We start from the raw sequence: 24,722 nt of genomic DNA on the forward strand, positions 1-24,722 counted from the left end.
GTCATCAAGATTAGTTTTTAGAAGAAAAAAAATATTCTGTCTCCAGAGTTATTCCTGATTCTAAAATGGAAGTAACTTTATCTATTGGCAAATATCTGAGATGTCGTCCTTAGACAACATTTCAAAAATGTAATCAAAAACATACTTTGTGCTTAGGCTGCAAAAAGGAAGGAAGCAAGCCTTAAATGGGTTTTCTAGTAACTACAGATTTTTGCCTACGCCCTGTAACCTGTATTACCTATTGAAAGATTTGTATTTACCTGCTCGCCACCGCTCTGGTCCTGCATGCTGACTCCTATTCTTCCACTTTTCAATACCTGGCTTGTTTTCTTCTGGCCAACATGGTCAAGACACTGAATTGTACTCTGTAGACTATTGCAAATTTAAAGGGACTTTGACATGAAAAAAGTCTTTTTCATGTATTCCCACAGACAGCATCACTTTTGTACATGTCTGGTGTTACAGTTAATGCAAACTGGTATACTGCTATGAAAGGGAAAATTGAGAATAATGAATTTATCAAGACCTCAACAACAACAAAAAAAGGCACCAAAAATGTTTTGCCCGTTTGTTCCATGCTTACCACCTTTCTAAAAAAAAAAAAAAAAAAAAAAGTGGGAGGGGGCAGGCCTAGGTGTAAAAAAACTGGCATGATTACAGTTTCTGGCACACGGGATCTCTCAATGTGCAAAAAGGGCGTCTCTTAAGAAATTTGGCAGACAAGCTAGATCAAAACAGGCATTTTTATTTTTATACTTGGGATAGGCTTAGTAATCATTATAGCCAGTGGTTAGACTGGATTTGACCTGGCCAAGACGAAACATTTTATTAGACATAGGCCTCATACACACTGACTGTTGTTCTGGTCCGCATCCGAACCGCAGTATTTCACTTCAATGGGTCCGCAAAAGATGTGGATAGCACTCTGTGTGCTGTCCGCATCCGTTGCTCCGTTCCGTGGGCCGCAAAAAAAAATATAATCGGTCCTATTCTTGTCCGCACTTTGCGGACAAGAATAGGCAGTTATATTAAAGGCTGTCTGTGCCGTTCCGCAAACTGTGGAATGAACATGGACGCCGGCTGTGTTTTGCGGACTGCAAAACACACAATGGTCGTGTGCATGTAGCCATAATCTGTGAAATCCACTGCTTTGGTGTTTATCGCACCCAGGGTCTGCTGGCTATAGTAATGGGACATGTTGCTCTGAAGATGGAACGTTATGCACACAGTAAATGTGGGCAGGATGGTGCTGTATCTGCACAGGGCCACTGTAATAACTTGTGCCCTGTTCCACAGACATTTCTAGTATCTGAAATCAAAATGCATTATGTCTTCCTGCCTGTATGGCGGCGCTTACTCGCATTTTTTAAGCACAATACCTGCATTGAAAGGAACATGTGTGATTACTGTAACAAGTAACCAAAATTATTTTCTGCTACTTTAAAACCAGATGGTAACACATCTCCTTTTCTTCTAATCTTTTTTTATTTTCTGATTGCAGATTTATTTATTCTATTTCCTGAACATGATTGAGGGTGGCCATCTTGCCTGTTAACATCATTTAGAAAGCTTTTAAAAATGCAATGGTCAGGAGGGGATCTCATTGACTTCTATGGGAGAGTTTTCCCATGCTGTGTAACCTGTGCAGAGGTCATTGTACAAGGAAAGGATACGCTCGGACAATGACCTATTGTGAATGGTGGATCCTATCTCATCTGTCATTCTAATCCTACCTGTAATATCACCTCTTTGTATAGATAAGCAGATAACTGCAGTAAAGTGATTTGAATAGACCATGAAGTGGCACCTATTATCAGGCATAGTGGCCAGTGCGAAAACTGCAGGATTTTGTTTTTTGTTTCAATATAGATAGGGACGTGGAAAGTTTTTAAAATATCAGAGTTCTATAAAATGTTAGATTAAAAAAAAAATAGTTTAAAAATATAGGTAATTTTTTGATGACTCATTTCCTTTAGTGTTAATACCAGGGTGGACCCTAATTCGGATTTTTCACAGTGAAAAGTTTTATTTTTTATTAAGTATGTTTTCACTATGCACCAGGACCTCCTCACTGCACCAATGTCGGATAAAGTTTCATCACCTCTAAACTCTTCACACTGGACAAATTACTAGCCCTCAATATTCTGCTGTACCCAGTGGTGGCACACACAATTATAGAGAATTGGCTGATGACTTGCATTGACACGTCTAAGTCTTGTGTGGCCTGGACAGTGCAGGTGGCGATTCCAATCTGGTTCTCTACACACTTTCCTGATGCTGTTTTTTATTTAAGTATTGTACATGTAACCGAGAATCCAATTTCTGTTAAAGTCTTTAGCAATGGTGGTATTAATTATATTCTTTTGTAATTTCTTAAAGGGTGAAGCAACATGTAAAAGTATACAAGCTGAAGAGTACCTTGAATGTTCGGCAAAGTTTCAAGAGAATGTAGATAATGTTTTTAGAGAAGCCACGCTGATTGCTCTTAACGGTATAAAAAAGGAGCAGAGAATGAAGAGAAAAAAACGGAGTTGCCTGCTTCTCTAAGGCTTTGTTTCAAGGAGAACTTCTCATGACTTACTGTCTGCCATCAGGACACTTCCTTGGATGACACTTTATAATGGACCTGGACTGTTTTATTGTAAATAGATTCCATTTTACTGGTACTATGGGTAATTCCAAATTTTAATGTTTGTTGGGGGGAAATGACTGCACAAAGTGAGAACACTGTCAATCCTCTCTATTTAACTTGCATCCTGATGGGCAAGGGAAAAAAAGGGCCAGTTCTCCAGCAATACTGCCATTATACATTAGTTCTTCGTCAGTTCTGTCCTAGGGCTCACCTTAGGACACCTGTGTTCTGGTGTACCACAAATTCTAGAAAAATATGACTTGCATTAATGAACGCTTCAGCACTTTTAGATCTGAGGATGTGGCGTCAATGTGGGATAGTCCTGTACATGTATATAATAATTTGGATGCCTGAATACAGCAAATCCTGTTATATATTATTGCTATTTGAATCAGGAGGCCAGTGCAGAACTACCATTAGCCATTAAAAGATATGTCACCAGCCACCTCCCAATCAAATTGTTTGCATAGACACCTAGCTGTGGTTCACCTGATTTAAATTGCATTTTTTTTTTTTCTCTTCTTGTTCTTGAGTTATACCTTTTTTCTAAATATGCAACATAGACAGCTTGCGGAACAACGAGGGCTCTCGGTGCACCCAAGCTTTGCTCATTTCTTTGGTAAGCCCATCCCTTACTGCTTTGATTGACAAGGACAGGCAGTAGCAAAGCAGTGAGGGAACAAAGGCTATATACTCTCTTTGCACCAAACGCTTAATTTGCATATTAGGACAAATCCTCATACCATGGGAGCCTTGTCTCAACAAAAGAAAAACCTCTAATCAGGGGACCTACAGCTAGGTCTCTATGCAAACAGTTGGATAGGGAGGTCCCTGGTGACAGATTCCCTTTAAACTGTTTAAATTATCAACCACTTGGTAATTGGTCTTCTATATAAATGTTGCATAAAGCTTGGGCACACAGGGCATCCCAATCATTGTCTGTCTGGTTACTGTTGTGGCATGGTCCGAGAACTGGTACGCATAATCTGATGTTGGTGAAAATACTACATGCTTTTGTATATACTAAGGTGTCACACACAGATTTTGTATTGAGGCATTTTGTGGTTTTTGCAGTTAAAATCTAGAGCTGGTATTTCAATTTTATGTGGAAGTAAAAAAACAAAAAAAACTTTTGGGTGTGGTTCTTCAATCACTATCTGGTAGGTTTGTCCTATAGCCAAGGGTTCCTCAACTCCAGTCCTCAGGGCCCACCTGCCGGTCATGTTTCAGGATTTCCTTAGCATGTGAAATAATTACCATATTTTTCGTCCTATAAGACGCACCTAGGTTTTTGAGGAAAAAATAAAAAATTTGAACCAAAAGGTGTGCCTAATGGTGTTATGTGGGATCTGGGGATGGCATGGTTATGGGGGGGGGGGGTCTGTGGATGGCACATAAATAGCATTTTACGCTATGTGTCATCCACAGACCCTCATAACAGTGCTATCCATAGAATGACCCCCAATAGGGAGGAGGGGCCGGCATCTAGCTCTGTAATTACACCGGGCCCGGTGCAGTCACTGTATTCTGCTACACCGGGCCCGCTCACTGTAGGAATCCTAACAGCAGACAATGCTGTATGCTGATTAAGGTACCGTAACAGTAGTCTTTATGCAGCCTGTACTTACGATACTAACTTTCCGGCAGGCAGGAGGCTGAGCGGGCGGGCGCGCGCTGAAAACGTAACTCACTATGTCACGCGCCGGCTCTCCCTTCTTCATTCATAAAGTGGGCGGAGCCGGCACGTGACATAGTGAGTTACGTTGTCAGCGCCAGCTCAGCCTCCAGCCTGCTGGCTGCCAGAAAGTTAGTATCGTAAGTACAGGCTGCATAAAAGACTACTGTTAGCATTGCCTGCAGTTAGGATTCCTACAGTGAGCGGGCCCGCTGTAGTTACAGAGCTGGAGGCCGGCCCCTCATCCATGCCTACTAATACACCCACCACCGCGCTGCACAGCATGTGGTCGGCGGTATACAAACTGAAGTATTCACCACATAAGACGCACTGCCTTTCTCCTCCAATTTTGGGAGGGAAAAAGTGCGTCTTATAGGGTGAAAAATACGGTAGTATCAGGGCTTACCATAGGTATTCATTCTGTGGGATATTCTCAAATCATGACTGGTAGGTGGGCCCTGAGGACTGGAGTTAAGGAACACAGACATCCGTTGATTTGTTAGTGGCAGTGTGTTGCATTTTTCAATGTTTTCTTTGCAACACCCCTCCCCAAACACTGATGAGGCAGTGACTTCATAGTATACTATCCTATAGAAAAATGCAGGACATGGGAAAAAAAGACACTTTGGGTAACAAAACACTGCATTCACTTTTTTTTTTGGGGGGGGGGGCGCAGGGCACTAAAAAACAAAACAAAAGGTGTGACAGTACTCTTTCTAGACCACTTCCATCTCACAAATTCAGCTAAAACCTATCTGCATGTGAAATTAGGATATGCCAACATTGTCTGTTATAAAGAAGATCATCTGTTCAGTCTTATCTTTATAATGTGTGAGCCAGTTCTCAGCATAGGAAATATACAGCACAGGTTCAGCAGCGGTGCTTGTACCATCCACTGTAACTGCTGATTGTAATGCTTTATTACTGGAAAAAGTACTCCACTTATTGGTATAATCACATCTATAAAACTTTTTCTTGGCACAATGAGCATAGCGGTTTGTGAGATGGGGCTGTTCAAGAGTGTGCAACTATACCACAACTGTCAAGATGGGAATACCCCTTTCAATGGACATTTGTCAGAAAAGGGTATTTGTAGCAGTTTCTGAACTACTATACTATGGAAAACTAAATATATTTAATCATCCTTAGCCGTCAGCACAGAGAACTCCCATATAGATAGTCTATTGTCAGTTCACTGCTGCTATGAGGGGAAAATGGTATCAGTTAGTATGATAGTGTAGATAAAGAAGCCACAAAAAAGCATTGAACTTTTCAATGTAATGGATAATGCTCTAATCGAGTCACTCATCCTTTCTCTGGTCGGAGTGAGAAAGTAAAGGCTACAGTAAGAGTCCAAACAAAGGAGGAAGTTAGAGCCCGGACTGGAAGTAGAATACATTCATTTCAGAAAATTAGCCACTTTTTTCTTAACAGATTATTCATACATAGGCTGGTTTTTTTTTTTTTTATGGTATTGTCCAACTTTGTACAGCCACCCCCTATAACTTGTTAGTAGGAAAGCAAACTTTATTATCCAAAAACCAGAGGTGTAGGTGGCTACGCCTTTTATTTTAAATTGCTCTTGACACACTGATACAAGGCAAAAGCAGAGCAGTTGCTAATTTTTCAGAGGTCCATCGTAAAGATGCCATGTGGCTATGGCCAACTACTCCACTGTCCCCCTTGATAAACACCCACCACGTGCTGTAAAGTTCTTACACACAGAACATAACTTTATTTACCATTTTCCCAGCCAAGTCCCCTACATTCTCACCTTCATGAACACGTATTGAATGAATCTGTAAACAGTATTCCCTTTTCACATAAATTCACTTGTCAAGTATTCAAGTGTAAATTGCCCTAATTAAAGAAACAAATTAAATCAAAAGCAAAACAAGTCTCTTTATGGTTGATCACCAGAAGTAGCTGGACTTTGTGTATGCCTTTCATAGCCTGTCCAGATAACAGTGCCTAGTGGTTCAGATTTGTGCAGTACGCACTGCAAGCAGCTTATGATGAGTGGATCTTGCTGTCCCTCGGGCATGGTATCACATTGCTTAGAAGCGTAGGGGAATCCTTTTGAAATTCCACTGCCTCTCCCACAGAAACAGGGAGCAGCATGATTACTGTTACAGGTGGAGTCTGGAAGAGAAGCGTCAATCCACTTGTAGTGTATTTCGTTGATTACGTAACAGTCAACAAGTCTAGGTTCGCATAGTCATCAAGGTTTCTTCTCCTTGTTTTTCTGAAACTTGGCATGGACCACCTTTAAAGTTGTCAGAAAGTTACCCAGGAAAAGTGCCAGAAAAGTGAGTGCCAGCACAAAGACCTACAGAATTCATATAAAAAAGAAAAAAATTAATCCATGCTGTAACTCCACATAAGGCTAGTTTCACACTAGTGCTTGTACATTCAGCAGGGAACAGTCTGCCAGATCTCTGTATTCCGGCATTGCCAGAAGCTACAGCGATGCCAGAATACAGATATCTGCCTGCTGGATGTACAAGTGCTAGTGTGAAACTAGCCCAAATGTATCATATGCTCAGCTGTGTATGCCACTGTGGCAGTTGTAAATAAGACGACATATAGTACACGACACTAGGGCTACTTTCACACTGGCGTTTATGGGTCTGCTTGTGAGATCTGTTTCAGGGCTCTCACAAGCAGCCCAAAATGTATCAGTTAAGCCCCAATGCATTCTGAATGGATACAAGCGTTTGCATTATTGGTGCGGATCAGTCTGTGCAGATACAAGACGGATCCGCACCAAATGGGAGTGTGAAAGTAGCCTAAGAAACATGGAACCAGCCCCATACATCAAGATCTGCCCATTCATTGTTGGCGGTGTTAGATTTCTTCCAAGCTGGCAGCTCAGGCGCATTCAGCTAGTGGCAGTTGAAGGATGGCACTGAACATGTATGTCAACCTCAGTAAGCTGGTCAGAGACTTTAATTAAAGGGCACACAGCAGGTGGATCTATACAGATAGATTTCAGTTAATAACTTAGTGGTTCTACTACAAAACTATTCAGATTATTTTTTTTTGTCATGGGGCAACCCCTTTAAACACTGGCCTTCTGGCTCTTTGACCACAGAGTTATCTCCTTACAAACTGGAAGTGGAGGTCAGTAGCAGGAATGTGGTGCATTTGCTGCAAAAATGTCTGCCACAGTCCAATTCACGCAAATCAGGCTTACAGAAACACTCGTGTCTGCCACCAAAACGGCTACATTCACACAACCTAATTGAAGATTTAACAAAATCTACCATATGTGAAGATAGAACAGGATGAGCATACATGATTCTACTGAAAATCCCCAAAATGTTCTACTTCACTCCATCTTGTAAAATATAGAACCATAGATTAAATACTACAGTGCAGTGGCCTCTTATAAGTACTAAACACAGCTATGTGGAAAGCACAAATTGCACACTCCCAATATGTATAGTTACTCATCCAGCTTTCCAGACACACCTGGTTCTAGGTTTTACTGGCTGCAGGTGTAACAGCCGTGTCACCCTGAGTGTTTGTACTAGATAGGTGTGCCCCGAGTCCTCTAATAATGCAGCCTCTGCCATCTCCTCCCTGGATAAACTCCAGTCACCAGATCCACAGCAGCAGCACCAGGGAAGAATGAGTCATGGTGCTTGGTGTTAAATTCATGGACACTAATGCAGGCATGTCCAAACTGCAGCCCTCCAGCTGCTTCTAAACTACAACTCCCAGCATGCACTAATAGCTGTAATCTATCCAGGCATGCTGGGAGTTGTAGTTTAGCAGCAGCTGGAGGGCCACAGTTTGGACATGCCTGCTCTAATGCTATCCAGCAGCTGAATGAAGTCTTTACGACAGTGGATGGATCAGATTCTCACCCCACTCACTAAATCAGACACCCTTTGTGTGGCTTCACATGACATGCAGTAAATGAATGTAACGTACAATACAGAAAAATATGCAGATATCATACCCCTATTCATAAGTTATATACTGGTTTTAGCCACATATCTTCCTGTCTTATTCTGCTTTCAATGGCGTATAAGGCAGGTGTATACAGAAGCAAATGCTGTTTGAAAAGCACTTACCCATGTCCCACAACACTGGAATCACATGCAGCTTTTGTTTTGCAGTTTAAATCTATTAAACCTTCATGAAACAACAGTGCATCGGAGGAACAGTTCAATTAAGCCTCTATGACAGTTATGATTATGATCACAGGGGCACGGTGTCTGCACCTGTCCAATCACTGTTGGAGTCCAGCTCTGATGTACAGTTTCTCCTGGTTATTTAACCCACTAGATGCCATAGTGAATAGCAATATCTAGGTAGTTAGACAGAGGAGGCTCCCTCTGTCCCCCCTTGAATGTGCTGTGCCAAGGGGCATAGTATAGTAGATCGACAGGATGATGCCTTGGTATACAGTTCAGAGTACCCCAAAATGGTACCAATAAAATCTACAATTTGTCAGGAATACAGAGAACTGCTACACAACAAGCCATCGAAGCAGCTGCCTGACAGATTTTCTAAAAAACAGAAAGCAAGACAGTCTGCAGATACACTGAAAGACTGTGGAACAAACTTAATTTTTTTTAATAAACAACAATTAAAAACATTTTTACCTTTAAAATTATTAAAATGCAATGATAGAGGAAAAACAAATGGAGCACTAGCTTTTTTTTGTCTGTCACAGAACACATGTCAGCCTGAACAAATGTAACAGTCAATATGGACCAACGTGTGTATGGCTTGTAATGACTTCACATCAGTTTTATTTTCCATTCTTTTATCCATCAGAAAAGTGAGTTTTTTTTACAAAATTGATCCTTTAGGGCTCATGCACACGACTGGCGTTTTTATTAGAATCCAACTTGCATTTTTTTTGCGGATCACAAATTGACCATTCACTTCAAACAGTGTGCTGTCCGTTAAAGGGTTTCTGTCACCCCCAAAACTCCCTTTTCACTTTTGGGCATATTAAAAATCCTTATTGTACGACTATTCCCTATATAGGGCTCTTGCCTTGTTCTGTGTTTTTTTTTTTGTTGATGAAACAAAGTCAAGCTTTTAAAATATGCAAATTACTTCACTACCAGCAAGTAGGGAGTCTACTTGCTGGTAGCTGCCGCATCCTCCAGTTGATTGATAGGGCCATCGAGCGCTCTCCTCCTCCGGCTGGCCCAGTCAGCATGTCAAATCCCGCACCTTACGTGTCTTCATTCGGCACAGGCGCTCCGAGAGAAGGACGCTCTCTTCCTCAGCACTCCCTCAGTGCACTTGCGCCGATGACGTCACCTCTAAACCCGAAAGAGAAGAAGTCATCGGCACAGGCGCACTGAGGAAGTGCTAAGGAAGCGAGCATCCTTTTCCAGTGCCGAATGAAGACACGTAAGGTGCAGGCACTGGATTTGAAATGCTGACAGGGCCAGCCGGAGGAGGAGAGCGCTCGATGGCCCTGTCAATACACTGGAGGAGGGGGCGGCGGCTACCAGCAAGTAGACACCCTACTTGATGGTAGTGAAGTAATTAGCATATTTTAAAAGCTCTATTTTTTTATAAAACAAAGCCACAGAACAAGGTAAGAGCCCTATATAGGGAAGAGTCTTACAATAAGGATTTTTAATATGCCCAAAAATGAAAAAGGAGGAGTTTTGGTGGGGGGGGGGGGGGGTGGTGGTGTAAGAAGCGGCCCCACAAAAAACAAAAGCAGAACATGTCCTGTTCTTGTCAGTTTTGCAGACAAGGATAGGACAGTTCTACAGAAGGAAGGACATTCCGCTCAGCAACACAAGCGGCCAGTATCCATGTCTAGTGGACACGCAATTGCAGACCTGCAAAAAAGGTCTGTCTGTGTGCATGAGCTCTTATTTAAAGCATCTTTACTGCTCATTTGTCATCTATTTGTGTCATTTTCGTCAGAGATCCATTATTTTGGATGGGAGAAAAAGTCCTCCTCGCAGGACTTTAGTTTCCACAATAATGGATCACTGGCAGAACTGACAAATGGATGCGCCAAATAAAGGATCAGTCTGTTTTTTTCCTACTCTGATGGATCAGAAGACTGGAAAATAAAACTGATGCGAATGCGGCCTGATGTTTTTCCCCATACCAAATATGTTATTTATAGCATTTGCTTAAACAACTGAGGATTACTTTTTTTCTTTTAGGTGTTTTGTTCCCTTTAAAAGGAGATAGAAAACCACCTGAATTAAATGCCTTTTGGCTCAACATGCTATAAACTCACAACTTGAAAGTGCACATATGCATAAAATTGCATGTCCTGCATTTCGTATTTCCCATACTTTCAACTAACATCTGGAATTGGTGATTTTCAAAAGAAAAAAGTGGCAGAAAGAACCAAAATGTGCAAAAACCGTGACAAATGAAAAAAAAAAAAAAAAAAAGACAAAAAACTATTTTTAAAAAGACACAAAAGGTCTCCTAAAAAATAAAGTTAAAGACTTCATATGCCACATTTTATTGAGAAATACAGCACTGATTGTATATACAAAGCATAATCATGTTAAAAGATCATACAGTATTAAACCAATAAAAAGGGTGCATTATCTTAAATAAGACAAGCAAAACCTGACTGCTGTGAAATGTAACTAAAGATGAGTGAATTTCATATTCTGAAATTCGTTCACTCTTGGTTTACTGGTAAAAGGTGAATTGCGTTATGGATTCCGTTACCACGGACCATAACGCACTTTTATGACAGAATGCCTTTAGAAGCAGTCATAATATAAATCAAAGGGCTGCAAAACAGATCCATTCCGTTTCTGTTATTCAGGGATGTAGTCACATTCATAACCAGAAATTTGCTCATCTCTAAATTTAACCATACAGCACTACCATATACTTTTTTTAAAATGGTAAAAAATGGATTTTTTGTACTCACCGTAAAATCCTTTTCTCGTAGTAGGCATTGGGGGACACCGCACCATGGGTATATGCCCAGCTGCCACTAGGAGGCCGACACTAGAAACAAAAAAGTGTTGGCTCCACCCAGGTGGGCTATACCCTTCTGCTAGAGCCAGAATAACTCAGTCAGTACAAAAGCAGTAGGAACGCCACACCTGAACTAAAAAGAAACGGAGTGCCAACAAGTCTTGAACTGGGGAACCCGACAACCACAAGCAAACGCCGGAACCACAAACAAGAATAAATGCTCCAAAGGAAAGGGTGGGATCTGTGTCCCCCAATGCCTACTACGAGAAAAGGATTTTACGGTGAGTACAAAAAAATCAATTTTTCTCGTGCGTGGCATTGGGGGACACAGCACCATGGGACGTCCCAAAGCAGTCCCTGAGGGGTACGCCTCCTTGACAGCCGACCGAACCCAGCGAGAGATGGTGGCCTTGGAGGAAGGCAAACCTTTACGAGGACCCGCCGGAACCAGAAAAAGAGAGTCCGAATGACGGAAGGGTTCCGTGAGGCGAAGGTACCAGCGGAGAGCCCGAACAACATCCAGGCAATGGAGAGACTTCTCCCGAGGGTGAGAAGGATTAGGGCAGAAGGAAGGAAGGACAATCTCCTCATTGATATGAAACGAGGAGACAACCTTAGGAAGAAAGGAAGGAACGGGACGCAAAACCACCTTGTCCTGATGGAACACCAGGAAAGGCGACCGGCAGGAAAGCGCCGCCAGTTCGGAAACCCGGCGGATAGAGGTGATCGTCACAAGGAAGGCAACCTTAAACGATACAAACGACAGAGAGATGTCTGCCAAGGGCTCAAAAGGAGAGTACTGAAGAGCATCGAGGACGAGATTCAGGTCCCACGGCTCCACCGGAAGGCGAAAAGGAGGGGCTTGGCGAGCGACACCCTGCAGGAAGGTCCTAACCTGAGCCCGCGCGGCCACAGGGCGCTGAAAAAGGACCGAAAGGGCAGAAATCTGCCCCCTGAGAGAAGCCAGGCGAAGCCCCTTATCAAAGCCAGCCTGAAGGAAGGCCAGAATATTAGGGACCGAAAAAAGGAGAGGACGAAAACGTCCGGACTCGCACCAAGCAAAATACGCCCTCCAGGTCCGGTAGTAAATACGGGCCGACTGGGGCTTCCGAGCGCGAAGCATCGTCTGAATGACAGAGTCCAAGAGACCACGGGCCTTCAGGAACGCGGTCTCAACAGCCACGCCGTCAAACGAAGCTGCGGTAAATTCGGGTGGAACAGAGGGCCCTGCGAAAGGAGATCGCGGCGCAGGGGAAGACGCCACGGAACGTCGGCGAGCAGGAACACAAGATCTGCGTACCACGCCCTGCGGGGCCAATCCGGAGCCACCAGAATCGCCGGCACCCGGGCTGCCTTGAGACGCTTGAGCACTCAAGGCAGAAGAGGGATGGGCGGAAAGAGATACAGAAGGTCGAATTGAGACCAAGTCAGAACTAGGGCATCGACCGCTAGAGCTTGCGGATCCCTGGACCGCGCAGCATGGCACGGAAGCCTGTGATTCAGGCGAGACGCGAAGAGATCCACGTCCGGAGTTCCCCACCGGAGACAGTTGATGAAACACCTCCGGGTGGAGAGACCATTCGCCTGGGTCGACGAGCTGACGACTGAGAAAGTCTGCCGCCCAATTGTCGACCCTGGGAATGTGGACGGTGGAGAGAACGGGAACGTGGTCCTCCGCCCATCGCAGGATCCGAGAGGCCTCTTGCAGGGCCATCACGCTCCTGGTGCCCCCCTGATTATTCAGATAAGCCACGGCGGTGGAATTGTCCATCTGAATCCGGATCGGGAGGCCGTGCAGACGAGAGGTCCAGTGCGACAGCGCTAAGAAAATTGCCCTGAGTTCGAGAACGTTGATCTGCAGGGAGGACTCCTGAACAGACCACAGACCCTGAACCGTGAGGGACTCTAACACTGCACCCCATCCCGAGAGACTGGCATCGGTCGTGATCACCCGCCAACTGGGAGGAAGGACCGGCCCAGGGACACCGTCCGGGGAAGCAACCACCAGGAGAGATCCAGGCGAATCTGAGGGGGGAGACGGACAAGGCGATCGAGACCCTCCGGGGACTTGTCCCACCTGGATAGGATGAACATCTGAAGGTCCCGGGAGTGAAATTGGGAATAGGGAATGGCTTCGAATGAGGCCACCATCCTCCCCAGGACGCGTATACACGTCCTGATGGTCAGAGAGGACTGCCCGCGGAGAAGATGCACCCCCGCCTGAAGAGAAGAGACCTTCTCTGGGGGAATGAACACCCGCCCGAGGCGAGTGTCGAAAAGCATGCCCAGAAAAAGCATCCTCTGGCGTGGGATAAGGGAGGACTTGGAGTGGTTGACAAGCCACCCGAACTGAGCAAGAGCAGAGAGGGTGATGCTCAGGCTGGACAGATTGTCCTCCGGAGACGGGGCCCGAATCAGAAGGTCGTCCAGGTAAGGCACCAAGGCGATCCCCCTGGCACGAAGAAGGGCCACGAGAGGAGCTAACACCTTGGTGAAAACCCTCGGCGCGGAGGCCAGACCGAAGGGAAGGGCTACAAATTGGAAATGAAGAGAACCCACCGCGAAGCGAAGGAACTTTTGGTGGGAGAGGGCGCTGGGAACGTGGAGATAGGCATCCTGAATGTCGATTGACGACAGGAACTCGCGGGACTCCATGCAAAAGTGACGGACCCGGACGAAGTGATTGAGCGCCTTTAGATCCAGGATAGGACGGAGCGAGCCGTCCTTTTTGGGAACAGTGAATAGGTTAGAGTAGAAACCCCGAAAACTTTCTGACTCTGGAACCGGAACGATGACCCCCAGAGCACGCAGGGAATGAATGGCCTGAAAAAAACCGTCTGCCCGGGCGGGAGACATGGGGGGGGGGGGGGGGGGGAACGTCAAGAAGAACCGACTGGGCGGAAGGTCTGTGAATTCGATTCTGTACCCAGAAGAGACCACCTCGAGAACCCAAGCGTCTTCTACGTTTGCCTGCCAAACATCCCGAAAGACGAGCAGGCGCCCTCCCACCGTGACGGGGATCGAGTCATGCGGAAGGAGGCTTAGTGGACTGGGGACGAGCGGGCTTGGGCTTGGCGTGCCAAGAGGGCCTGGACTTAAAGGAAGGCCTGGAAGGCTTCTTATCAGATCGGGCGGGAGGAGCCCGAAAGGACTGCGTCCGAGAGGACGACCCGGGGAAACGACGGCGGCGAGGCGGATTCTGAGGAAGAAGAGAACTCTTACCTCCAGTGGCCTCAGATATGAGCTCCTCCAAGTATTTCCCAAAAAGCTTTCCACCAAGAAAGGGAAGAGAGATCAGAGCTTTCTTGGAGGCGGAGTCCGCCGCCCAGGAACAAAGCCAGATGGTGCGGCGGATAGCCACAGAGTTGGCGGCCGCACGCCCGGAGCGGCGAGCCGATTCCATAGAGGTGTCACAAAGAAACTTGGAAGCCTGATAGATCTGGGAGGCAAGCACTGCCAAGTCCCCCTGGTCAGAGTCAGCAGGTAAGGCACGGAGAAGTTGCTTTGCCCAGATAGCGCATGCCTTGGCCACCCAGGAGGCGGCAAACGCAGGGCGGATGGCGGCGCCCGCTGCGATGAAAACGGACTTGGCCAAGGAGTCGACCCGTTTGTCAGCGGGATCCGACAAGGAAGCCGCATCAGCCAGGGGAAGCGTAGTAGCTTTCGCCAGACGAGCGACCTGAGGATCCACCAGAGGGGGAATCGTCCAGAGATTGATCGAATCCTCTGAGAAGGGATAAGGGACATCAGAAGCCTTGGTGAGATGGAGGCGCCGGTCAGGGTGACGCCACTCCTTGGCAAGGAGCGTGTCCAGATCCTCGTGATTCGGGAAAACCACCGTGGACCGCTTAGAACGGCGGAAGGACACCGCCTCCAGGGAGGAGGACGAGGGAACGTCCTGTACATGGAGCGCGTCCCGAACGGCCCTGATGAGATCCTGCACGGCTGCCGACATCGCCGAGCACCGCTCAGATTCCGAATCTGAAGCGGAGGAGTCCCCAGGAGCGGCGGAAGCGGCTGAAGAAGAAATCTCACCGGACTCAGACCTAACCGGGGAGCGATCCGGGGTAGCTGAGGAGGAGTGGGACCCAGCCGAGACCGTACGTGGTCGCTTGCGGGACCGAGTGCTGTCGCCAGGCGCATCACCAGCGGTAGGGCCCCTGCCAGAGGCAGCCGCAATCTGGGCAGGGAGACTGTCCAGGGACTGCGCCAGGGATTGGGAGAGGCTAGCAAGGCTACCTATGGCCTGGGACAGGGTAGCAGCCCATTCCGGGAGAACCGACAAAGTAGGGGCCGCAGGAGCGGACTGGGCGGGCCTGGGGGTGAGGCACTGCACACAGAGGGATGTAGGTTGGCCGCATGGGAACTTCCTATTACACACAGAGCAGGCGTAATGAGTGGAAATGGCGGCGGAGGGAGTGGGGGCCTGACCAGAGGAAGACATGAGGGCGGATGGTGGAACCTGTAAAGAAAAAAAAAAAAAAAAAAGTCAGCCAGAGGCTGCCTACCACTACCAATGGTGCTGTGTCCCAGGAAGCCGATCGCAGGAGAGAGAAGATGGCGACGCGAACACCGCTCCAGTCAGAGCCAGAGGCAACTCAGAACGCCGTTCGGAAGAAGAAACGCCCCCCCCAGCAGCCCGCGCTGGATTGGGCGAGAAAAGGACCTCCCAGAGGGCTGCCCACAAGGGGAAGGACGCAAGAGAAGAAGCCCGGGAAGCCTAGGAGGCGGAGACGGAGCACGCCCACGTGACCGCGGCCTAGGCCGAAGCAAAAGCCGGGGCCTGTAGTGACACAAGCGCTGCCGGATGGAGAGAGCGCGCGGCGCCCTGCCCGCCCGCGCCGGCGAAAGTGACAGCGAGCGCCGCGGACCGGCAGAAGAGGAGGGGACACAGTTCCTGAGGTAGGGTGAGGGGAAAACCGGAAACGGCCGTCTTAAAGGAGCAGGCCCCATTAAAAAAGCTCCAGAAACATGAGAGCCAGGGAAGGGCCACAGGCTGTTGGGCACACACGGGTTGAAAAAGAGTAGCGCCATACTCACCTTACGATTATTTCAGGCGCAGCATGACCACCCCCTCGGCGGACTCAACACGGAAGCCGTGGGTCCGCCGGAATCCACTGCGGAAGCAGGTCACGTGGGGACTGGGTGGCTGCAGGGTACCCGAGTACGCGCCCGCAGGGGGGCAACTAAGGTGGAACACGATGGAGCCACCCCTGCCACCTGTAGAGAAAAGGAAAAAAAAAATAAAAAATAAAGAAAAAATAAAATTAGCAGGTCATGTCTGCCTCCTACGGACACTAGAACTAGACTGAGTTATTCTGGCTCTAGCAGAAGGGTATAGCCCACCTGGGTGGAGCCAACACTTCTTTGTTTCTAGTGTCAGCCTCCTAGTGGCAGCTGGGCATATACCCATGGTGCTGTGTCCCCCAATGCCACGCACGAGAAACTTGATTTTTGGACTTACTGTAAAATCTGTTTCTCTTACGTTTATTGGGGGACACAGGCTTTGACCATTAGTATATCTCTTGCCGCTTGGAGGCAGACACTAACCACAAAAGTGTGAGCTCCTCACTCTTCAGCTATACCCTTTCTACAGGGACCAAGCTAAAATCAGTGCAAAAGCAGTAGGAGAAGCCAGACAAGAAAAATCACACTATGTACAAACACGGAACCACACAGGCCTGAAAAGGCCCTTAAACAAAAGAATTGGTGGAAGCAGTGTCCCGCAATGAACGGAAAGGGAAACAGATTTACAGCAAGTACAAAAATCTAGTTCTCAGCAGACACAAAAGGTGTGCACTCTAGAAAACTTTGAAAAAGTATGCAAAGACGACCAAGTTGCCGCCTTACACACCTGGAGGGCAGAAGCCCCACCCAAGAGGCCCCCGCTGCCTGAGCCAAATGAGCAGTCACCAGGAAGGGTGCGGCCCGGTCATCAACGCAGTACGCTTGCACAATAACAAATCCATCGCAAAATGGAAATCTTTGACACTGCCAGCCCTTGTCTTGGTCCCTCTGGAATCACAAACAGGGAATCCGTCCGCCTGAAAGATGCTGTCTGAGACAGATAAAGCCGAAACTGCTCGTACTAAATCCAGGATATGGAGCAACTGCTCCAGAGGATGAGACGGTCTTCAGTAGGAAGGACTGCACAGGGCAAAGGACCACCTTATCCTTATGGAGGATCAGGAAGGGTGACCGACGTGAGTCACGAGTTCCAACATGCTACGGATAGAAGAGGCCTCCAGTATGTAGGGAGAACCACCAGGAAGTTTAAGACTCGGGTCCAAGAGCATATACGCAATATAAAGAAAGGACTAGAAACGCATGGTGTCACCATTCATTTCGCGAGAAGCCATCAGAAGAACCCTAAGGGACTGCGTTTTATGGGTGTGGAATTAGTTAAAACTTAAAACGAGGGGGAGATTATGTAACAAAGATTAGTAAGAGGGAGGTAGAGTGGATGTACAATCTAGGGACACTACAACCTAATGGACTAAATATTGTGTCATTTGAAACCATGCTTAAATTTAGTTCTGTACGATACATACCGGCAGTGCTATTGAGGTAGGACCTGCGGTTGTAAGGGGTGGTACCAAGCAGTGGTTGGTTGGATTCTGTTAGGTGACCTGGATCACATGTGTTATCAGGTGACCGGTTACCTTTGTGAATGATACTGGCGTATTTCTTCCATACAGTCCTGATCAAAAGTTCAAGACCACTTGAAAAATTGCAAAAAAAAATTATCATATTTTACATTGTTGGATCTTAACAAGGTTCCAAGTAGAGCTTCAATATGCAACAAGAAGAAATGAGGGTGAGACAAAACCTTTGAGCATTCAATTAATTGAAAATAACGATTAAACTGAAACAGGCTGTTTTTCAGCTGATCCAAACTTTAGGACCACATGCCTTTAAAAAAGGCCAAATCTGTGCAAATATGTGGATTCATTGTCATTTTCTGTCAGGTAATCACACGTTGTGATGGCAAAGGCAAAAAAACTATTTTTGAATGTGGTTGGGTTGTTGAACTGCATAAGCAGGGTCTCTCACAGCGCGCCATCGCTGCTGAGGTGGGACACAGTAAGACAGTCATTTGGAATTTCTTAAATGATCTTGAGGGTTATGGAACAAAAAAGGTCAAGTGGAAGACCCCAAAAAATGTCCTCAGCATTGAGCGAAAGGATCCAATTGACTGTCCATCAAGACACTGGACGATCCTCGACCAAAATTAAGGCTCTTACTGGTGCTGACTGCAGCCCCATAACCATCAGACAGAATCTGAGACTAAAGGGCTTCAAAAAAAAGAAAAAAAAAAAAAAAAAAAGAAAGAGTCTTCAAAGACCTCGTCTCCTTGAACGCCACAGAACTGCTTGTTTGGACTTTGCAAGAGCACCAAACATGGGACAATCAAAGGTGGAAGAAAGATTTATTCTCTGATGATTTTTTATTTTAATTTTTTTTAACCCTGATGGTTTCCAACGTTACTGGCATGACAAGCAGATCCCACCCGAGATGTTTTCTACTGCGCCACAGTGGCGCCATAATGGTCTGGGGTGCTTTTTCCTTCAGTGGAACAATGGAGCTTCAGGAAGTGCAGGTGTGTCAAACAACCACTGGCTATGTCCAGATGTTGCAGAGAGCATTCCTCATGGCTGAGGGCCCTCGTCTGTGTGGTAACGACAGGGTTTTTCAGCAGGACAACGCTACAGTACACCATGCCTGCAGGACAAGGGACTTCTTCCAGGAGAACATCATCACTCTTTTGGCCCATCCTGCGTGTTCCCCTGATCTAAATCCAATTGAGAACCTTTGGGGCTGGATGGTAAGGGAAGTTTACAAAAATGGACAACAGTTCCAGACAGTAGATGGCCTTCATGCGGCCGTCTTCACCACTTTGAGAAATGTTCCCACTCACCTCATGGAAACACTTGCATCAAACATGACGAAACGAATTTTGGAAGTGATAAACAATAACAGCGGAGCTACTCATTACTGAGTTCATGTTTGGAAGTTAGATTTCAGTATTTTTTTTGGGGGGGGCGGGTTGTTTAGTTTTTTGGGGAGGTGTGGTCCTAAAAACTTTTGATCAGCTAAAAAACAGCCTGTTTCAGTTTGTTGTTTTCATTAAATTGAATGCTCCAAAAATGTTTTGTCTCACTCCCATTTCTTCTTGAAGCTCTACTTTGAACCCTGTTAAGATCCAGCCATGCTAAATATGATTTTTTGCCATTTTCAAGTGGTCTTAAACTTTTGATCAGGACTGTAGCTAATATGTACAAGAGTGGGGGGTAAAAATGGATTAGTGAGGATGTTTTTGTTTTTTATTTTTTGTTAATATTGATTTGTGGTTCTAATTGTGTATGATTAAATGATGTGGATAAGGGGGTGGGACTATGAGGAGTTTATAAGGTTGGTCATTTGGAGTGCAGGTGTTCGCTCCTGAAGGAGTGTGTAAGCGAAACCCGGGTCAGGCGATACCTGTGATTGTCCACATATGTTTTAATCAAGTTTCCATTTGTGAGTATAATAAAACATTTTTAATGTACGGAGGAAGTCAGTGCTTCACTATGGTTGCAATTCCTTGATTGCCTACAGGATGGTTGGGTAGAGGAGAGATGCCCATCTATAGAGCTTGATAGGCCGTTACCATGCCAGATATTTGCTCTGTACCGAAAAAAAGAGGAGGCTCAGAGAAGTGAGCGGCAGCGCAGTCTTCTTATACAAAGATCTACGGATAGAAGTCACCTTATAAAGACAGGAAGCGCAGTAACACCTGCTGCTAAGGCTCAAATGGAGAAGATTGGAGAGCGTTGAGCACTAGATTAAGATCCAATGGAGGACGGAAGGGGGCACAGCATGCGCCACCCCCTGCAGAAAAGTCTGAACCGCCGAAAACGAAGCTAAATTACGCTGGAAAAAAAAAATTAAAATTTAAAAAATGGAGAGCCGACACTTGCCCTTTGAGGGAGCCAAGAGCCAGCCCCAAGTCCATGCCCGACTGCAGGAAAGCCAAAAGTCGCGGCTAAGAAAAACGAAAGGGAGACAGCTGTCGCCGCTCGCACCAACTAAATTAGGACTTCCAGGTCCGCTTTTTTGACCTATTAGACCACCCCCTGTTCTGTGGTAAATGGGTGCTCTTACCACCTGTAGCGTCCAAAATGATCTCATCCAGGCGCTTACCAAAAAGTCTGGGGAGGGCCGTCAGGGTCCGCTTTGAAGCATTATCTGCAGCCCAGCAAGAGAGTCATAGGTTATGGAGAATAGCCACCAACAGGGTTGATGAGAGAGCCATAAATCTGGCCATATCAATAGATGCTTCACAAATATATGCACTGGCATGCGAGAGCTGCAGGGCCACATCTGCAAGTTCCCCCGAGGGGACTCCCGAGTTGAGTTCCTGATGTAAATTACTTGCCCACTCCCATAGCCTTGCTCACCCATGTAGAGGCAAACACTGGTTGCTGCGCTGTGCCCACTGCTTCATAGGCAGATTTTCCAAATTCTTCCAGCTCCTTACCTTTGATATCAGAAAAAGCAGCCAATAGCGGATGGGGCAAGGTAGTGTGTTTAGCCAAGCGAGAAACTGGCGGGTCCACTATAGGTGGAGCCGACCATTTTAGTCTAAGGCAGGGATCAGCAACCTCCGGCACTCCAGCTGTTGTCAAACTACAACTCCCAGCATGCTCCATTCACTTCTCTGGGAGTCCTGAGAACAGCCAAGGAGGCGTGCATGCTGGGAGTTGTAGTTTCACCACAGCTGGAGTGCCAAAGGTTGCTGATCCCTGGTCTAAGGCCTCATGCACACAGCCGTTGTTTGGGTCCACATCCGAGCCACCGTTTTGGCGGCTCGGATGCGGACCCATTCACTTCAATGGGACCGCAAAAGATGGGGACAGCACTCATTGTGATGTCCGAATCCGTTGCTCCATTCCGTGGCCCCGCAAGAATAGGCATTTCTACAAAGGGCTGCCCGTTCCACAAATTGCGGACTGCAAAAAACGGCACGGTCATGTGCATGAGGCCTAAAGGATCTACCCGCGTTTTTTTTTTTTCCCACATGTCGCCCTTTATCCAGGGCAGCCAGAAAAAGGAAGGTGGGAGTCTTCCATGCTACTGGCAATGAGGGTCTCCAAGCAAATGTTGTACAAAACACCTTTACTGGGGCTACGCGCTTCTTGAGTGACCTGTCCCCTTCATCAGGTTTAGATAGAGGCATCTCACTGTAGCACAATGACCAGAACCAAAAAGACCATAAATCTCTGCACTCTAGGGGCCAGTAAGCAAATTCCCTAATTAGGTACAGGGATCGATGTACAACTGCTCATATCCTCGCCTCTTTAGTAGAAAGAAAAAGCACCCTCCAAAAATGTGACAGAGGCCACATATACTTCCCGATTGGCATCTCTGTAAGAGATGGCGAAGCTGCAAGTGATATCAGAAACAAAGATGACTTGTCTTCATCACATTAGCCCCTGAACTTACCTGACAACATTCTCCTGTATTCCCCTTTAACAGTCAATCATACAGTATAATGATGTATTTAGAAAGATAAATATAAATTCTCTTAAAAGGGTTGTCTCACTTCAGCAAGTGGCATTTATCATGTACAGAAGTTGATACAAGGCACTTACTAATGTACTGTGATTGTCCATATTGCTTCCTTTACTGGCTGGATTCATTCCATCATAATATACATGGCTTGTTTCCATTGTCATGACCACCCTGCAATCCATTCATGGTGGTTGTGCTTGCACACTATAGAAAAAAGTACTGGCCTTTCTGGTGGCCAGGACCGTGGGAGCGCACATAGGCCAGCCCTTTTTTCTACAGTGTGCAAGCATGGCCACAGCTGGTGGATTGCAGGGTGTTCGTAACCATGGAAACCAGAAGTGCATAATATGAATAAAAAAAAATATATAAAAAATAAAAAAATCAATCAATCCAGCCAGCAAAGGAAGCAGCATGGACAATCACAATACATTAGTAAGTGCCGTGTATTAACTTTCTCTACATAATAAATGCTATTTGCTGAAGTGACAACCCCTTTAACTTGTGCAGAAGATAATAATGTATACATTACCTGCCACTCTTTGCATGCTTCATGTCTAGACAGTTCAAATAGTGTGACCGAATTATACAGCTGCCAAAACTAGGGAAAAATACCAGTAATATAGTTACAAGTCAAGAACACATAAATCGTACAATAAGCACAGCACATGCCAATGCTGGTTTTGTGGGTCAGTGCTGCACCCTGCTGTCTGAGTCAAGTACCTGTCACTTTTACATTTGGGCAAATCAAATATTCATTATGTAGAAGAAGCAAAGAAAAAAAAAAAAAAAAGGTTTTGCCAGCTCCATCATATTCTCAGCAGATTAAGCTGTCTAGGGAGTAGTTTTAAGAAAATCTGAGTCTTTCCACTTTTATAGGTCCAGGCAAACCTCTTGAGTCTCTAGGTGGGGCTATGCGCTTGATTCAAATGACAGACAGACTCAGGTTGGTGCTTCTTATTCTAGTATATAGTAATGCATGCAAAAGCAATATTTTCTAATGGGCACCAATACATATGGTGGAAGCACAGTGTAATAATGTGGCCCTAGGGTCTGGGGCCAGAATAATATTAAAAAGTTTTCCAAGATTTTTTTTATTTTATTGATGACCTACCCTCAGGATAGCTCATTAGTATCTGATGGGTGGGGGTCCGACACCTGGAACCCCTACCCATCAGCTGTTTTGAGAAGGCAGCAGCGCTCCTGTGAGTGCCGCTGCCTTCTCGCAGCTTACCAAGCACAGCTCCGTACATTGTATAGCGGATAAGCTTGGTATTGCAGCTCAGCCCCATTCACTTCAGTAGGGGCTGAACTGCTCACAGGCCACAAGATTGATGAGCGTAGTCACTGGCCTAGTAAAAGCAGAGAGAAGACCATGGAGCGCCACTGCCTTCTTAAACATCTGATGGTGTCGGACCCTCACTGATCAGAGCACACACACAAAACTTGGAAAACCCCTTTAAGTTAAATAATACTAAGTTAAAGGTGTTCTCACAGTGGCATTTATTATTATGTAGAGAAAGTTAATACAGGGCACTTACTAATGTAATGTTATTATCCGTATTGATTCTTTTGCTGACTGAAGTCATTTTTCCATCACATTATACACTGCTCGTTTCCATGGTTACAGACCACCCTGCAATCTATCAATGGTGGGCATGCTTGCACACTATAGGAAAAAGCATCAGCCTCTCTGGTGGTCGGGACCATGGGAGCGCACATAGGCTAGTGTTTTTTCCTATAGTGTGCAATCACGACCACCACTGATTGCAGGGTGGTCTGTAACCATGAAAACAAGCAGTGTATAATGTGATGGAAAAATGAATCCAGCCAGCAAAAGCAGCAATATGGACAAATCACAATACATTAGTAAGTGCCTTGTATTAAACTTTCCCTACATGATAAATACCACTTACTGAAGTGAGACAACCCCTTTACGTCATGCCGCTGCAATGGAGGGGATAGTGGAGAATATCTGTTCCTTGCACAACCCCTGGCCATTATATACAGTGCAGTTTAAATAAGAAAACAACTTACATGGCCAAAAAACAGAAAGGGTAGTAGAAATGTGAGTCCTCGCCACATCCAAGACTGAAACCCTTCTGGAATATGAAGGATACAGAATAAAACATTAATAGCATTCATTGTGCCTTTATCGGTAGTTTCATCTTTAGACTAAAAATCTACATACATATGAGCAAGTAAAGAGTTAAATATCAGAATATCCACAATTTTCTCATTTAATGCATGACTAGTATTTTAGCAAGAAGGATGTAATTTATATTATGCCGATTAGCTATTAGGAGGAAGTTACTATATAACTTGTATGAGGTTTAGATAAACGCCTTTGTAGGGGGCGGGTGTTAAGTAGACAGTGACCGGATCCAAGTTCAGACTCCAGTTATTTCCATCAGTGAGTGCGAGCCAAAACCAGTAATGGAAAGACTTCCTTTTTGACCAGCACCTGGTTTTGGCTCACAATAACTGACCAAATAACTGAAGTGTGAACTCCGCCTTAGGCCTCCTGCACACGAACGCGTGCGCCCCGTGGCCATGCTGCGGCCGGCAAAACGCGGGCCTCAATGCACAAACGCCAACCGCGGGGCAGCCGCAGCGGATCGTGAAGCCATTCACGTTAATGTGTCCGCGATCTGGCTGTTCCGCAAAACAATAGAACATGTCCTATTTTTTTGCGGAACGGAAGTACGGGACGAAACCCCACGGAAACACTCCCTAGTGCTTTGTTCCGCATCTCCGGACCCATTGAAGTGAATGGTTCCGTATCCGTGATGCGGAATGCACACGGAATGGTGCCCGTGTATTGCGGAACCGCAAATGTGGCCCGCAATACAGCAACAGGCAGCACACGTTTGTGTGCAGGAGGCCTTAGGAAACAGTGGAGCAAAGCAAATGGGAATG

The 24,722-nt window shown here is 46.0% G+C and overlaps 2 protein-coding genes across 3 annotated transcripts in view; one reads left to right on the forward strand and one right to left on the reverse strand.

The window, feature by feature from the left end:
• The window catches only part of RHOF (ras homolog family member F, filopodia associated), a 68,658-nt gene extending 65,038 nt beyond the window's left edge, over positions 1-3,620 (forward strand). For both annotated transcript variants that reach the window (XM_044290523.1, XM_044290531.1), the window contains exon 5: positions 2,380-3,620. In XM_044290523.1, coding sequence (XP_044146458.1) covers positions 2,380-2,547 — 168 coding nt within the window. In that variant the 3' untranslated portion in view covers positions 2,548-3,620. The remainder of the gene's footprint in view (positions 1-2,379) is intronic.
• A 2,070-nt stretch (positions 3,621-5,690) lies between these two features.
• The window catches only part of TMEM120B (transmembrane protein 120B), a 62,415-nt gene continuing 43,383 nt past the window's right edge, over positions 5,691-24,722 (reverse strand). The window contains exons 10-12 of the mRNA XM_044290535.1: positions 23,841-23,905; positions 22,336-22,404; positions 5,691-6,636 (exon numbers count right to left, since the gene is read on the reverse strand). Coding sequence (XP_044146470.1) covers positions 6,529-6,636; positions 22,336-22,404; positions 23,841-23,905 — 242 coding nt within the window. The 3' untranslated portion in view covers positions 5,691-6,528. The remainder of the gene's footprint in view (positions 6,637-22,335; positions 22,405-23,840; positions 23,906-24,722) is intronic.

The sequence above is a fragment of the Bufo gargarizans genome, chromosome 1 (genome assembly GCF_014858855.1).
Source record: "Bufo gargarizans isolate SCDJY-AF-19 chromosome 1, ASM1485885v1, whole genome shotgun sequence".
NCBI lineage: Eukaryota > Metazoa > Chordata > Amphibia > Anura > Bufonidae > Bufo > Bufo gargarizans.